Source organism: Tamandua tetradactyla, chromosome 15 (assembly GCF_023851605.1).
Source record: "Tamandua tetradactyla isolate mTamTet1 chromosome 15, mTamTet1.pri, whole genome shotgun sequence".
NCBI classification, from domain to species: Eukaryota; Metazoa; Chordata; class Mammalia; order Pilosa; family Myrmecophagidae; genus Tamandua; species Tamandua tetradactyla.
In genome coordinates, this window is record NC_135341.1 from 32,557,965 (window position 1) to 32,573,662 (window position 15,698).

The window sequence follows — 15,698 nt, forward strand, 5'->3', positions numbered from 1 at the left end:
GAAACAGAGGCTGAACTGAAATGAATCACACTGATGTGTGGGCATCACAGGCTACTTTCCTCCCTCTGCAGAAATCAGTGCCTAGAGGAGCTGGGCAAAGCCAAGGCCTCACGACTGCTCTCCCCACTGCTCATCCTGACACACAACCCAGGGTTGCCCTGTATACCCTTTCTGGCACAGAATGCCTTCAAGGCCTTCCCTGCTGCCCTGAACACTGGGTCCTGGGTCCAAGCCTGAGAGCAAGACCCCTCGAGGGCTGGACAAGCCTCAGGGCAGATCTCAGGACTTGCTTTGCATGCTTTAGGCAGATAAACAGGCTTTCTTCCCACCAGCTGAAGGAGGCAGCTTTTCGAAGGTGCCTGAAGATCTGTCTTCAGGCAGTGGTTCTCAGAGCCTGGGTCCATTGCATTAGAGTCACACTGAGTGTTGGTGGATGCAGATTCCTGGGCCCACCCCAGCCTGCCTCAATCAGAACTGCTGAGGTGGAGCCTCGGAATCAGCACTAGCAATTAACACTCAAGTTTAGTGCTGGTTAAGGGTCTGAGAACCACACTGCCTGTGTTCAAATTCTGGCACCACTATTCACTTGTCCCTTAACATCACTGGGCCTCAGTTTCCTAGTCTGTAAAATGGGATAATAATGGTGCTTACTTTGTGAGGCTGTGGAGTTAAACGAGATTATGAAAGTGAGGCACCCAGTATTGTGCCTTGCATTCAACATGGACTCAGCAAACATGTTCTCATGCCCAGGTAATGCCTGAGGACAGAGCCTTGAGGTCCTACAATGGAGAAGAGCCCTGATGGAGGTCCTTTGGGCAGGGGGAAGCCTTGGCAGGCAGGGCCTTTTCCCAAGGTTCCCCATCACCTAGTGTCTGGTGTGTGGGGCCCTGCCCAGTCATCCTGCTCCCAACGATAGCAACCAGTTGAGGACCAGGGCCCTTTTGCCATGCCATAGCCTCCATCTTTTCTCTTTGCCTGCTGCCCTGGGAACCTGTCTTGATGCCAGCCCTGGCACGTCCCTCCAGCTTTGTAATAAAATAGCTGGCACAGGGTAGCTTTCCCTGGCAGGAAGGCTGCCTGGCACAGCAGGCAGGAGGCACGGTGGAGTCCACTGTCTCTTCAAATCGATTGACCCCAGAAAAGATCTCTTTTTAATTATCTTTCTTCTTTTCCTAGTTCTTCATCATTCATTTACTCATGCAATATTGAAATGTCTACTACGTGCCAGGTGCTGGAACCACAACAGTGATCACAGGAGCCGACAAACGTTTTTCTGTAAAGGGCCAGAGAGTAAAACATTTCAGCTTTGTGGGCCAAACTCCTCTGCAGTTATAGCAAGAAAGTAGCTGCAGGCAATAGGTAAATGAATGGGCATGACTGCATCCCAATAAAATTTTATTTATGGACACAAATTTGAATTTGTGTAATAATTTTTGCATTTCACTACTCTTGATTTTTTTCTCCCCCAACTATTTAAAAACAAACAAACAAACACAAAACTATTCTTAGCCTGCAGGATGTACAGAAAACAGGCCACAGCTAGCAAGCCATGGCTTGCTCACCCTGGATCGAAACAGAAAGGGCCCTTTCTCATGTGTCAACAACGAACAAAGTAAACAGTCAAAGCACGTAGAAAATCATGCATAGTGAGGTATGCTAGGAAGGAAACAACTGCGGCATAATTGGAATAGCAGGGAGTGGCCCTGCCTCCAAGTTGTCAGCAATGACTTAGGAGGTGACAAGGCCCTGAGACTTGAAAGATAGGGAGGAACAAGTTGAACGAAATGTAGGTCTATCACTCCAGACAGTTAAGAGGAGGCCTAAAAAATAGGACGGCCAGGAATATAGCCAAGAGGGAGGCAAAAGAGTGGAGAGAGGAGTCTTGGGTCTGGTTTTATTCTCCTTGCTGGAGGGACTTGAAATGATCTCATCTCTCATCCTCTCTCTCTCTCTCTCTCTCTCTCTCTCTCTTTTTTTTTTTGCATGGTAGGCACCGGGAATCAAACCCAGGTCTCTGGCATGACAGGTAAGGACTCTGCCTGCTGAGCCACCGTGGCCCGCTCTCACCCTCTCTTTCACCATTATTTCTTTTGTAACCCCACTGCCTGCCAGCCCTGAGCTGAGCCAGCCAAACACAAGCCCCTGGAATGTGCTAGGCCCTGATGGTGCCCAACTCAGAGGAGGGGAAAGCCTCCAAGGCTGCTGCGGCTCACCCACTCCACTTGCTCCGAGCTCACCCTTCTTGATGCCTAATATGTGCTCTGTGGTTTAGATATGAGGATTCTGCAGTCTCTTTCAGAACTGGAAGCTTTTGAGAGACGGGACATTGTTCTTCAAGCAGTTAGAATCGGAAAGGACCTGGGTTCAAATATCAGCTTGATGGTTTCCTAGCTGTGTTGCCTTGGGCAAGGTACTTAACATCTTTGTGACTTAGTTTCCTCATCTGTTGTGGTGCTCAGATAATGCCTAATATGGAGTCAGTGGTCTGTGTTTGTTGACGCTCATGGCAGTTCCTTCCCACATACTCCAGCACCCAGCATGCCTCTGGACACAAAGTGCCCACTTAGTACTTCCCTGCTAAGTCTTAATTTCCTGTATGAGAGAGAAAGTCCTCCGACTCCTCACCCAGGAGCCCCTCAGAGTCTGTACCCTGGAATCCTGGGAGACTCTGCCCTTTGGCAGAGCTTGGCAACACTTCCCCCTTGGCTTCTTTTCCCCCAGGAAAATGATCCCCTTGTCCCGCCCAGAGCCAAACACCTGGATGCCTGGCTTAAGAGTGTGTGGACATAAAGTGCTCTTTTCTGGTTCTGCTCCAGGGATGAGTTGTTCTTCTGGCCCATCCTTTTACTCTATCCTCACAATTGGTAGCATGCAAAAATGAGCGACAAGTTTAGTACCAGGGGGCCTGAGTACAAGTTGTGTAGATTTGAACAGGTCATTTCACATCTGCAAGTCTTACCTTATATGTCTCTGACAACAGGACCCAATTCTCAGCACTTTAGGAAGGATTAAAGGAGACTGTGCTGTGTTTTAACTTCTGGTTCTCAGGCCTTTTCCTGTAAAATGAGAATAATTCCTGTCCAGCCTAATGCAGAGGGCTGTGGTGTAATTTTGCAAGAGAAGGTCAAATGGCAGTGGTGTAATTTTGCAAGAGAAGGTCAAATGGCAGGAATATTAATAAGGCAAATGAGTAGTTTGTTCCCCTTTTGGCAGATGAACCCAGAGAAGTTAATGTCTCTTGGTTGATGGGCTGAAAGAGTGCTGCTCACAATATTTAACTTACTTAGGACAGGGAGGGATATGCACGGAAAGTGTACAACCTAGCAAAGAAGGGAAAGGAAACCGTGACGGAGGCGCGTTGAGGTGCTCAAGCCCCGCCCAGTTAAAGGGCCGGACCTTCTCGCGCCCCCGCCCAGTTAAAGGGCGAGAACCTTTGGCGCCCCGCCCCCGCTGTCTCAAAGCCACCAATCAGCGAGCGGCGCACTCCGTGACGCTATCTTTTCGCAACGAAGCCGGTTGGCTGCGGCGTTTCTTGGTGACGCAGCTGGAGCGCGGAGGCGATGGGCAGTCAGGATGTGCTGGGCCAGGCGGCTCGGCTGGCCTCCTCGGGTCTCATCTTGCAGGTACTCTCTGTCCAGCCAGTCCCCAACCCTTCTCGCGGCGTCGATGCTCTGGGAAGCGGCCCTGGAGCCCCTGAGACCTCTCCCTAGAGCACACCCGACCCCGACTTGGACCTGGGTACTGGGGAGTGGATAGGAGCTCGTGGCAGCGGTGAGGGGGCATCTGGGCCCGGGAATTGAGAGACTGCATTCAGAGAGAGGCCTGGCTGAGAAACTGCAAACAAGTTACTTCCTTTCTGAGCATTGTTTTTCCCATATAGCAGTCGAAGAGTATTCAGTCAGATGGCAGGGGAGAATCTCGTATTGTAGAATCAGATATATTTAAGGCAAGGGGGTTATTTCCTCTTTGTCCCACCCCTGTCCCGCAGACACCTTCTTCACACTCTTTGACTCTCTCCCACTTTATAGAGACAACATGGCATAGCCAAGAACACTGCCCTGGGCTCAGGTAGGCTTGGATCGGAATTCTGGTTTTACTATTTACTTGCTGCCTGACCCAGGACAAGCGACTTCCCCTGACCACCTCTTCAGTTCCTCAGCAGTGAAACGAGAGTAATAACAGTACCGAGCTTGTAAGGTTACTGTTAGGGCTGATTGAAATCACTCAAATAAATGTATTTAACATACTCCTTGACCTTAGTACCTACTTTGTAAATGTTGGTTGCATCTTCCATCTGGCTGTGTGACCTTGGACAAGTCACTTCTTGGCCCTAAATTTTACTCATCTGTTGAATGAGGTATATGCCAGTTGGTGCAAATGGTATCTAAAGATTCTTTCAACCCTAGGAGTCATTCTAAGTGAAAGGATTCAGATGATCTGTGTCTGATACTGATCCCTTCAAACCTTCTTCACACAAGTTCTAAATGTACCCTCTCACTTACATAGAGGCTAGAAAAAGAACTAGGCAGACTTGTGCTCAAGTTCCAGCCTTGTCATTTGCTAGATGCTGCAGGTGGGAAAATCACTTCACTTCTCTGAGCCTCAGTTTCCTGGTCTTAAATGAGAGGAATAATGCAATCTCATAGAGTCATTAGGAAGATTAGATGAAATCATCCTTGTTAAATACCCATCACATTATAAGTCCTTAATAAATGTTAGCTATTTTTGTTAGTATAATACTTTTTTATATCAATATTGGGGATGAAATGCAATAATCCTTATGAATCATGTAGAAGAGTGCCTGGCACATGATATGTGCTTAATAAATGTTAGCTATTAGAATCACAGCTCATTTTAAACTTACCTAACTGTTGCTTTTAAATCAAATAGCTCTTTGAATTCAGTGCTTTATCAATGATATTGGTTATTCAACCTTTGGTAATGCCTTGCTGCTCAGATTGGCTTCATAAGAGGAAAATATGCTGTAGCGGAAAATGCACTAAACTAGGAGTCAGGTGGCCTATCTTAAGGTAGGGTCATTTGCTTGCTTTATCCTGAGCCTTACTTACTTCCTGTTCTAGTTTGCTAGCTGCTGGAATGCAATATACCACAAACGGAATGGCTTTTAAAAGGGAGAATTTAATGAGTTGCAAGTTTATAGTTCTAAGGCCGAGAAAATGTCCCAATTATAAGTCTATAGACATGTCCAGTCACAGGCATCCAGGGAAAGATACCTTGATTCAAGAAGGCCGATGAAGGTCAGGGTCTCTTCTCAAGTGAGAAGGCATGTGGCGAACACAGTCAGGGCTTCTCTTTTGGCTGGAAGGGCACATGGCAAATAAGACATCATCTGCTAGCTTTCTCTCCTGGCTTCCAGTTTCATGAAGCTCCCTGGGAGTTATTTTCCTTCTTCATCTCCAAAGGTCGCTGGCTGGTGGACTCTCCGCTTCGTGGTGCTGCAGCATTCTCTGCTCTCTCTGAGTCTCTTATTCTCCAAAATATTTCCGCTTTTATAGGACTCCAATAAACCAATCAAGACCCACCCAAATGGGTGGAGACATGTCGGCCCTTAATCCAGTTTAACAACCACTCTTGACTAAATCACGTCATCCGGGGAGATGATCTGATTACAGTTTCAAACATGCAATATTGAATAGAAATTATTCTACCTTTATGAAATGGGATTTATATTAAAACATGGCTTTTCTTAAGGGGCATACTTCCTTTCAAACCAGCACACTTCCTGTGCATATAATTAACAGATAGGAATTTTTTTTTCTTTTTAAACTGTAAAGTCCTTTCCTAAAGTAAACAAAGATCTGTGTGACTAAGGAGGGCCATTGTATAGAGAAAATATGGGGTGGTATGAGCAACCTCAGAGCTTCATTAGCTCAAACCTTTATTCAAATCAATTAGGAGAGATAACTACAGTCCAAGACGTTATGTTTCTTAAACAACAATAACTTTGGCTTTGAGGTTAATATAAATGTGTGATTGCGTTTTGTTTTTAATAGCCACAATCTGTAGGTTTCTTAAGTGTTTTAATTCAGTTTTGTATGTTTTCTCAAATTGTCATACAGACTCTTGAAGTAGCTTTTTAATTACATTTTATTCTGCAAGAAATTCAGAGCTTATTCTCTGTCGTAACTGGCCATGGTAAAAGTATCAGTGGCTTTTATTTGTGTGCATTTTGCAGAATGCTCTCATCTCTACAATCTCATTTGATCCTGTGACATAGCTAGCTTTTGACGGAGGAGGAAATTAAGGCCTATAAAACTTAGAAAGTGATAGGTCTAACAGCAAAATGGTAAGTTGACACTCTCGGTTGATTGCTTTCTCCATTAAGGTATTAGTTTCAAACCTCAAAAATGGAGTGCGAATTTTGTTGTGTATGTATATACCTACATAGTTCTAAGGAGGGCTACAGAGCTTTCATTAGACTCTCTGAAGGTCACCTCCAACGAGGTCGTTTGTGATATCTTGGCTTTCGAGGCCTTGCCACTGGGTGACCCTGCAGGACAGTGTTACTGCAGTTTTCTTTTTTGGTCGTATCTTTCCCTGGAGGGTTTTAGACCATGATGGCCCCTTCAAATACTTGGATTGAATCTTTCAGATTGCTCTTGTTCATGGGTAACCCTAAAAGTCTTGACACAAGTGATTTGTCATTTGCTCTGGAGTACCCTGGAAATATACCCATGGTGCTTCCAGGATGCAGGGGAAGAGTTGCTTAGTGAGGGAGTCTCATGTTCCAGCCAGCATCCCCATTTAGTAACCTCATTTAATTGCAGCCTTGTTCTTTATGTCTCATGGGAAGAAATCTCTGCTCAGGTGGTTTCTTGAATTGGCAGGTTTTAAAAGTCTCAGGATATGTTGATTACAAATGGAAATAGTTGGAGTCTGTCTCGCTTTGTCCCCACTCCCCCTATTTTATTAAACTTATTGAGGTTGTCATTTAACTTTATACTTCATCTCTTCTGGAAAGTGGCAAATAGTAAATAAATACAGCTTTTTCTGTTTTCCAATTGAGGAAATGGATGTTCAGAGAGATTAAATATCATTGTTGGAATCCCTAGATATTACCAGGCAGAGAAGAAAGGGGAAGTAGACCCCATGATTCCTAATGAGTCTGCTTTACCCTGCAGGCTCCCCCTTGCTAATTGTGTGATATTTCTAAACAGGCTGGAAGTTGAGGCAGAGTGAACCACTAACTAGAATTCTCTTTCTGCCTTCTGGAACATCTGACTTTGAACCTGAAGAAATTCACTGAGTTTGGTGGGGACTCTCTTCTTACCAGCAAATTGGGAAGAGTTCTGAGTGCCTTTCTGGATTCTTTGACACTGGACAGGAATGCTGAAAGGCCCTACAGAATGAAATTTCAGAAGAAATGCAGCCAGACTGAACATCTTAGAGAGAGTTGCTATGGGAAAGCTGATTAGCCACCTTATTTTCACTTCAGCAAACATTTCCAGCATAATTTATTCTTACTTTTTTTTTTTTGCAGGTGTTGTTTCGATTGATCACCTTTGTCTTGAATGCATTTATTCTTCGCTTCCTCTCAAAGGAAATAGTTGGCATAGTGAATGTGAGGTAAGAGACATTGTACCCTGGCACTATCCACAGCTTACTTCCCTAGCCAGTTTTTCTTCAAACTCTGAACCTGTCACCCTCAGATTTTAGAAGCACGAATCTTTACCAGAAGTAGAGTGTTTTAGCAACCAGCTAAGGAGGAATTTGCTGGGGTAGAGGGATGACCGAGTGATGTTGCTTTTAATGAACCCATGGAGTGTTTTCCATTAGCAGCCTCCACCTGCACATTTCTCTGCCAGCTGTTCCGGTTTGCCTGCTCTTAGAACCCAGGAGAGGAGTGGGAGTAATTCATTACAAACCCTGTCTCAGGTATAATACTGTGTTCTTGTCCTGCTGACAGCAGAGGAAGCAGGAGCTATGCTGTCATAATTGCAGGGCTGGAACAGCCACCCTCCTTCCCTCCTTAATCATTTTATAAGTGGGATATAGTAACTGGGATGAGAACTTGCTTCCTTGTTAGTTCCTTGGAGGCTCTTGGGAAGTTGACTTGCTTTGTCTTTTAGACTCAGCTTGTTTCTCCTACTCTCCCTCTTTCCAATCAAAGATACCCACACGTAGTTTGTATTCAAAATGACAAAAAATATGTGGAATGATGTGGGTGCTTGAAATAGCTCAATTTCTCAGCTGTGTCTTCAGGTCCTATAAACAAGACAGTATGCTTCAGACAGCATTTCATGCCTTGCACTTACCAAACTTATGTTCTCAGAGATTACTGGTGGTTTTCAAACTTTGGTGGGCAAAGGCATCATCTGGGGAGCATTGCAATAGGTAGAGCCAAGGAGGGGCCCAAGAACCTGCATTTTGACAAAAATCCTGAGGTGATTTTGAAGCAGGGACCATATTTTCAGAAATAATGTTTTAAAAGCAGGAAGAAAGATGTCCAAAGGTTCAGAATTTAAAGCAGTTTGGACCTCTCCCATCTAGCCTCCCTGTGTATTCGCAGGTTCCTGCTTTGACCACCCTTGTCTGTCCTGCTCCATAATCTGCTTAAGATATGGTTCAGTCTCCTTGTTTGAAGTTGTACAGAAGCACTGTGTAGTAGGATGATCCTGGGGTAATCACAGAGACCTTAATCTTGGACCATCTCCGCTCTGACTTTATCTGGACCTCTATCTGTTAAGGAAGAGAAATCTCAGTTACTCCTCACTAAGGTGCAGGAAGGTCCACCTAGATGCTGCCTACCTAGGAGGTCCTCAGGCAAGCCTTGTCAGCCTGGGTTGTAGCTTTCTCAGAAACGGTGGCCAGCCTTGTCAGCTGTCCTGAGATTTTCTTGGCCAGAGCCTCCATTCGGCAGAGCCTCCATTCAGCAGAGCCTCAGCTTTCCTCACCGAGGCTGTCAGGTTGCTAGTATCAGTGTCACCAGAAGCTCCCCTTGTCCTTTTCTCCTCCTTGTGTTAAAGAGCCACACCTTGCCTATAGCCATGAAGCCTGGAGGCTCTTAAGGGCCTCCAGGAAAATTTTAATTGCTGCACACACTCATATGTGAATTGTTTGACTACTAACTTTTCATGAAGATGGGACTGCTAGGGAGTCCTGTAGGAGCCCACCGGCCTCGTATTGCCACTGGTGAGTTGTGACCAAGCTTTTTCTCCTCCCTGCTGCTGGGAAAATTCCAGAAATTCTCACTATGAAAAAGGGGGAGTTTTGTTGATTTCTGTTTTTCCTCTTCAGGTTAACATTGCTTTACTCGACCACCATCTTCCTGGCCAGAGAGGCCTTCCGTAGAGCGTGTCTGAGTGGGGGCAACCAGCGAGACTGGAACCAGACCCTCAACCTCCTATGGTTAACGTGAGTTGTACAAGAGCCAGTGTGGCAACTTAAACAGCAACACTTGCCTAAAGCTGAATTGTGTCCATATTTGGTTTTCCAGTGACTTGCTGGGGGTTAGTGTGGGGCAGGAAAAGGAGAGTGTCTGTATTGAAGGAGCTTCTTGGCTTCTTTTCTCTCAGAATGGCCAGGAGCAGGAGGGAGGGTCCGGGGTTGGGGTTTCTAGGCCACATATCTAGCCCTGTTTCTACCTTCTTTGGAGGTTGTTTCTGCCATTCCTAATCACCGCTCTGGGCCCCACTTGGCCAGTGCCATCTTTTTTCTTCTTAATCTTTTCCCCCTATAGTAGCTTTTGAACTTTTGACAGCTCTTAGTATTTTGTGAAAGTCTTTCAGAAGTTTTGTTCACTTTGTCTTCAGTTTTCTTATGTTGATTTCAGTTCTGAGCCTTTCAGAATTTTCTTGGGGACCAGATGTATCATTTGAAAAATATTATGGCTTTTCTGCATTAGATCTCTGTAAGGAGGCCTAGTGGTTGGGGTAGTTTCCCAATGCTGCCCTTGCAAAACTCATTGCCTCATGAAAATGATTGTTATAATGGCTGGCGGGTGTGTACTTTATTAGAAGAATGACTGTTAACTGCCCATTCAGATTTAAGTACTTTATGGTACATATGTAAAACAATACCATGTACTGGACCTTTGGTCATTTGTGGTGCAAGAACCAGCTGTCAGTCATTCTATGCACAAACACAAGGTCCTTTTTTGGGGGGAAGTTTTGCTTATTGAGCCATAATAGCACAGTGGATAAGAGTGTAGGCATTTGGGTTAGACAGATCAGGATTGGGTTCTGTTTCTGCCTTTAGACAAAGTTCATGACCTTGGCCAAATAACCCAGTGTTTGTCAGCCTCAGTTTCCTCATCTTTCAAGTGGGGATAATGTTAGAGGATCATTATGAGGAATCAGTGAGATAAAGGTAGTGAATCACAGTATGTGGCCTTAGTAAGTGACTTAGTAAGTGGTAATTATTTTTATTAGAACTATATCTCTTTTCTGTTCAGTGTCACTATGTTAATGTTGTATTTACATTTCTTTTTTTTAATTTTTAACTAATAAACTCAATCAACATACAATGTGAACATTCTTAACATATGAACATTCCATACTTGGTATGCATTCAGTGGCTCATAATATCATTACATAGTTGTACATTCATCACCATGATCATTTCTCAGAATATTTACATCACTCCAGAAAAAGAAATAAAAAGAAAAAAGAAAAAACTCGCACATACGATACCCCTTACCCCTACCTCTCATTGACCACTAATATTTCCCTCTACCCAATTTATTTTCACATTTTTCCCCCTATTATTTATTTTTAATCCATATTTTGTACTCATCTGTCCATACCGTAGATAAGAGGAGCATCAGAACAAGGTTTTCATACTTACACAGTCTCTTGCGAAAGCAATATCATTATACAATCATCTTGAAGAAACATGACTACTGGAACACAGCTAGCTCTAAAGTTTCAGGCATTTCCCTCTAGCCTCCCTAATACACTTTAAACTAAAAAGGGGTCCTCTATATAATGTATAAGAATAACCTCCAGGATAACCTCTCGACTCTATTTGAAGCTCTCAGCCACTGACACTTTATTTTGTCTCATTTCCTCTCTTCCCCCTTTCATTTGAGAAGGTTTTCTCAGTCCCTTGATGTTGAGTCCCAGCTTGTTCTAGGATTTCTGTCCCACATTGCCAGGAAGGTCCACAGCCCTGGGAGTCATATCCCACATAGAGAGGGGGAGGGCAGTGAGTTTGCTTGCTGTGTTGGCTGAGAGATAGGCCACATCTGAGCAACAAAAGAGGTTCTCTGGGGTGACTCTTAGGACTAGTTTTAAGTAGGTTTAGCTTATCATTTGCGGGGATATGTTTCGTATGAACAGACCCTCAAGATTGAGGGTTCGGCCTATTGATTTTGTTGTCCTCACTGCTTGCGAGAATATCAGGCCTTCTCCATATGGGAAGTTGAATTTTCCTTCTTTCTCACCATTCCCCCAAGGGGACTTTGCAAATACTTTTTTATTCACTGTTCAAATCACTCTGGGATTTATCAGGGCATCACTCTGGATAAACCTACAAAATCTCATGCCCAACTCAAGATTCCATGTGCTTATGGTGTTCAATTAAACTGTCCATATAAATTATATTAGGAGATGCACTATTCAGAATATAAATTTTGTACCAAATAAACATTTTTTGCTTTAGTCTCACACACAAGTTAAAGTTTTAAAATATGAATTACCATCTATTTTCAACACTCTGCAATATTGACATTCCTTTGTTCTTCCTCGTACAAAAACATTTTTAAATTTGTACATTTAGTTGCTAAACTTGTATACTCTAGGCATTCCTAGATTATACCATCTCAGTCTTTATCGTCTATCTTTCCTTCTGATCTAATTTGTGCCTCCAGCTCTCCTCCCTCTATCATTCTCACATTCAGCTTCATTCAGTGTTTTAACATAATTGTATTGCAATTAGGTAGTATTGTGCTATCTGTTTCTGAATTTTTATAGTCAGTTCTGTTGCACGATCTGTATCCCTTCAGCTCCAACTACCCAAAATCTACCCTATTTCTATCTCCTGATGGTCTCTGTTCTTAACTGGAATTCTCCAAGTTCATTCATTAATGCTAGTTCATATCAATGAGACCATACAGTATTTGTCCTTTTCTTTTCTTGGCTAATCTCACTCAGCATAATGTCCTCAAGGTCCATCCATGTTGTTGTTACATGTTTCATCACTTTATTCTGTCTTACAGCTGCATAATATTCCATCGTATGTATGTACCATAATTGTTTAGCCACTTGTCTGTTGATGGACATTTGGACTGTTTCCATCTCTTTGCAATTGTAAATAATGCTGCTATAAACATTGGTGTGCAAATGTCCATTTGTGTCCTTGCCCCTATGTCCTCTGACTAGATACCTAGCAATGGTATTGCCGGATCGTATGGCAATTCTATACTTAGTTTTCTGAGGAACTGCCAAACTGCCTTCCACATCGGTTGTACTGTTTGACATTCCCACCAACAGTGGATAAGTTTGCCTCTTTCTCCACATCTTCTCCAGCACTTCTTGTTCTCTGTTTTATTGATAATGGCCATTCTGGTGGATGTGAGATGATATCTCATTGTGGTTTTGATTTGCATTTCCCTAATAGCCAGAGAAGTTGAGCATTTTTTCATATGCCCTTTGGCCATTTGTATTTCCTCTTCTGAAAAGTGTCTGTTCATGTCTTTTGCCATTTTATGATTGGGTTGTTTGCCTTTTGTTGTTGAGTTGAACAATTTCTTTATATATTCTGAATGCTAGACCTTTATCTGATGCATCGTTTCCAAATATTGTTTCCTATTGTGTAGGCTGTCTTTTTACTTTCTTGACAAAGTTCTTTGATGCACAAAAATGTTTAATTTTGAGGAGTTTCATTTATCTATTTCTTTCTTCAATGCTCATGCTTTGGGTGTAAGATCTAGGAAACTGTCTTCTATTATAAGATTTATGAGATATTTCCCTACATTTTCTTCTAACAGTTTTATGGCCTTAGATCTAATGTTTAGGTCTTTGATCCATTTTGAGTTAATTTTTGTATAGGGTGTGAGATATGGATCCTCTTTCATTCTTTTGCATGTGGATAGCCAGTTCTCTAGGTACCATTTATTGAAGAGACTGTTCTATCCCAGGTGAGTTGGCTTGACTGCCTTATCAAAGATCAGTTGTCCATAGATGAGAGAGTCTATATCTGAGCACTTTATTCGATTCTGTTGGTCAGTATATCTATCTTTATGCCAGCACCATGCTGTTTTGACCACTGTAGCTTCGTAATACACCTTAAAGTCAGGTAGTGTGAGACCTCCACATTCATTTTTCTTTCTCAGGATATTTTTAACTATTTGGGACATACTGCCCTTCCAGATAAATTTGGTTATTGGTTTTTCTATTTCTGAAAAGTAGGTTTTTGGGATTTTAATTTGTATTGCATTGAATCTGTAAATAAATTTAGGTAGAATTGACTCTTAACTGTATTTAGTCTTCCAATCCATGAACACAGTATGTCCTTCCATTTATTTAGGTCTTCTGTGATTTCTTTTAGCAATTTCTTGTAGTTTTCTTTATATAAGTCTTTTGTATCCTTAGTTAAATTTATTCCTAAATATTTTATTCTTTTGGTTGCAATTGTAAATGGAATTTTTTTCTTGATTTCCTCCTCAGATTGTTCATTACTAGTGTATAGAAACACTACAGATTTTTTTTTAATTTTTTATTAATTAAAAAAAAAAATTACAAGAAGTACAAACATTCCCAACACATGCACTCAGCAATTCACCATATCATCACATAGTTGCATATTCATCATCATGATCATTTCCCACACATTTGCATCAATTCAGAAAAAGACATAAAAAGACAACAGAAAAATAAAACATAAGCAGAAAAAAAAATTTTTGCATATCATACCCCTTACCCCTCGCTTTCATTGATCACTAGCATCTCAAACTAAATTTATTTTAACATTTGTTCCCCCTATTATTTATACACTACAGATTTTTGAGTGTTGATCTTGTAACCTGCCACTTTGCTATACTCATTTATTAGCTCTAGTAGTTTTGCTGTGGATTTTTTTGGGACTTTTGACATATAGTGTCATATCATCTGCAAACAGTGAGAGTTTTATTTCTTCCTTTCCAATTTTGATGCCTTGTATTTCTTTTTCTAGTCTAATTGCTCGGGCTAGAACTTCCAACACAATGTTGAATGACAATGATAATAGTGGACATTCTTGTCTTGTTCCTAATCTTAGGGGGAAAGTTTTCAGTTTTTCCCCGTTGAGGATCATGTTAACTATAGGTTTTTCGTATATCCCCTTTATCATGTTGAGGAAGTTCCCTTCTATTCCTACCCTTTGAAGTGTTTTCAACGAGAAAGGATGTTGAATTTTGTCAAATGCCTTTTCTGCATCAATCTAGATGCTCATGTTGTTTTTCTGCTTTGATATGTTGATATAGTGTATTATATTAATTGATTTTCTTATGTTGAATCATCCTTGCATACCTGGGATGAATCCTACTTCTTCATGGTGTATAATTCTTTTAATGTGCTGCTGGATTCGATTTGCAAGAATTTTGTTGAGGATTTTTGCTTCTATTTTCATTAGAGAGATTGGTCTGTAACTTTCTTTTATTGTAGTATCTTTGTCTGGCTTTGGTATGAGGGTGATGTTGGCTTCATAGAATGAGTTAGGTAGCCTTCCCTCCTCCTCAATTTTTTTGAAGAGTTTGGTACTAATTCTTTCTTGAATGTTTGGTAGAATTCACATGTGAAGCCACCTGGTCCTGGAGTTTTCTTTTTTGGGAGCTTCTTAATGACTAATTCAATTTCTTTACTTGTGATTGGTTTGTTGAGGTTGTTTATTTCTTTTTGAGTCAGTGTTGTTTGTTTATGCCTTTCTTGGAAGTCGTCCATTTCATATACATTGTCTGGTTTATTAACATAAAGTTTTTCACAGTGTCCTTTCATTACCCTCTTTATTTCTGTGGGGTCAGTTGTTTTGTCTCCTCTAACATTTCTAATTTCATTTATTTGCATCCTCTCTCTTCTTCTTTTGTCAGTCTTGCTAAGGGTCCATCAATCTTATTGATTTTCTCATAGAACCAACTTCTGGTTTTGTCGATTTTCTCGATTGTTTTTATGTCCTCAATTTCATTTATTTCTACTCTAATCTTTGTCATTTCTTTCCTGTTGCTTGCTTTGGGGTTAGTTTGCTGTTCTTTCTCTAGTTCTTCCAAGTGAACAGTTAATTCCTTGATTTTTGCTCTTTTTTCTTCTTTGATATAGGCATTTAGGGCAATAAATTTCTCTTTTAGCACTGCCTTTGCTGCATCCCATAAGTTTTGATATGTTGTGTTTTCATTTTCATTTGCCTTGAGATGTTTACTGATTTTTCTTGTAATTTCTTCCTTGACCCACCTGTTGTTTAAGAGTATGTTTTTGAGCCTCCATATATTTGCAAATTTTCTGGTCCTCTGCTTGTTATTTATTTCCAACTTCATTCCTTTATGATCTAAGAAAGTGTTTTGTATGATTTCAGTCTTACTAAATTTATTAAGATTTGCTTCGTCACCCAGCATATGGTCTATCCTTAAGAATAATCCATGAGCACTTGAGAAAAAGGTGTATCCTGCTGTTGTGGGATGTAATGTTCTATAAATATCTGTTAAGTCTAGCTCATTTATCGTATTGTTCAAATTCTCTGTTTCTTTATTGATCCTCTGTCTAGATGTT

General features: G+C 41.7%; 1 protein-coding gene across 1 annotated transcript in view; it reads left to right on the forward strand.

The window, feature by feature from the left end:
- The first annotated feature begins 3,510 nt into the window (after nt 1-3,510).
- The window catches only part of RFT1 (RFT1 glycolipid translocator homolog), a 67,561-nt gene continuing 55,373 nt past the window's right edge, over nt 3,511-15,698 (forward strand). Inside the window, exons 1-3 of the mRNA XM_077129003.1 lie at nt 3,511-3,623; nt 7,502-7,587; nt 9,259-9,375. Of these exons, the coding sequence (XP_076985118.1) occupies nt 3,561-3,623; nt 7,502-7,587; nt 9,259-9,375 (266 nt within the window). The 5' untranslated portion in view covers nt 3,511-3,560. The remainder of the gene's footprint in view (nt 3,624-7,501; nt 7,588-9,258; nt 9,376-15,698) is intronic.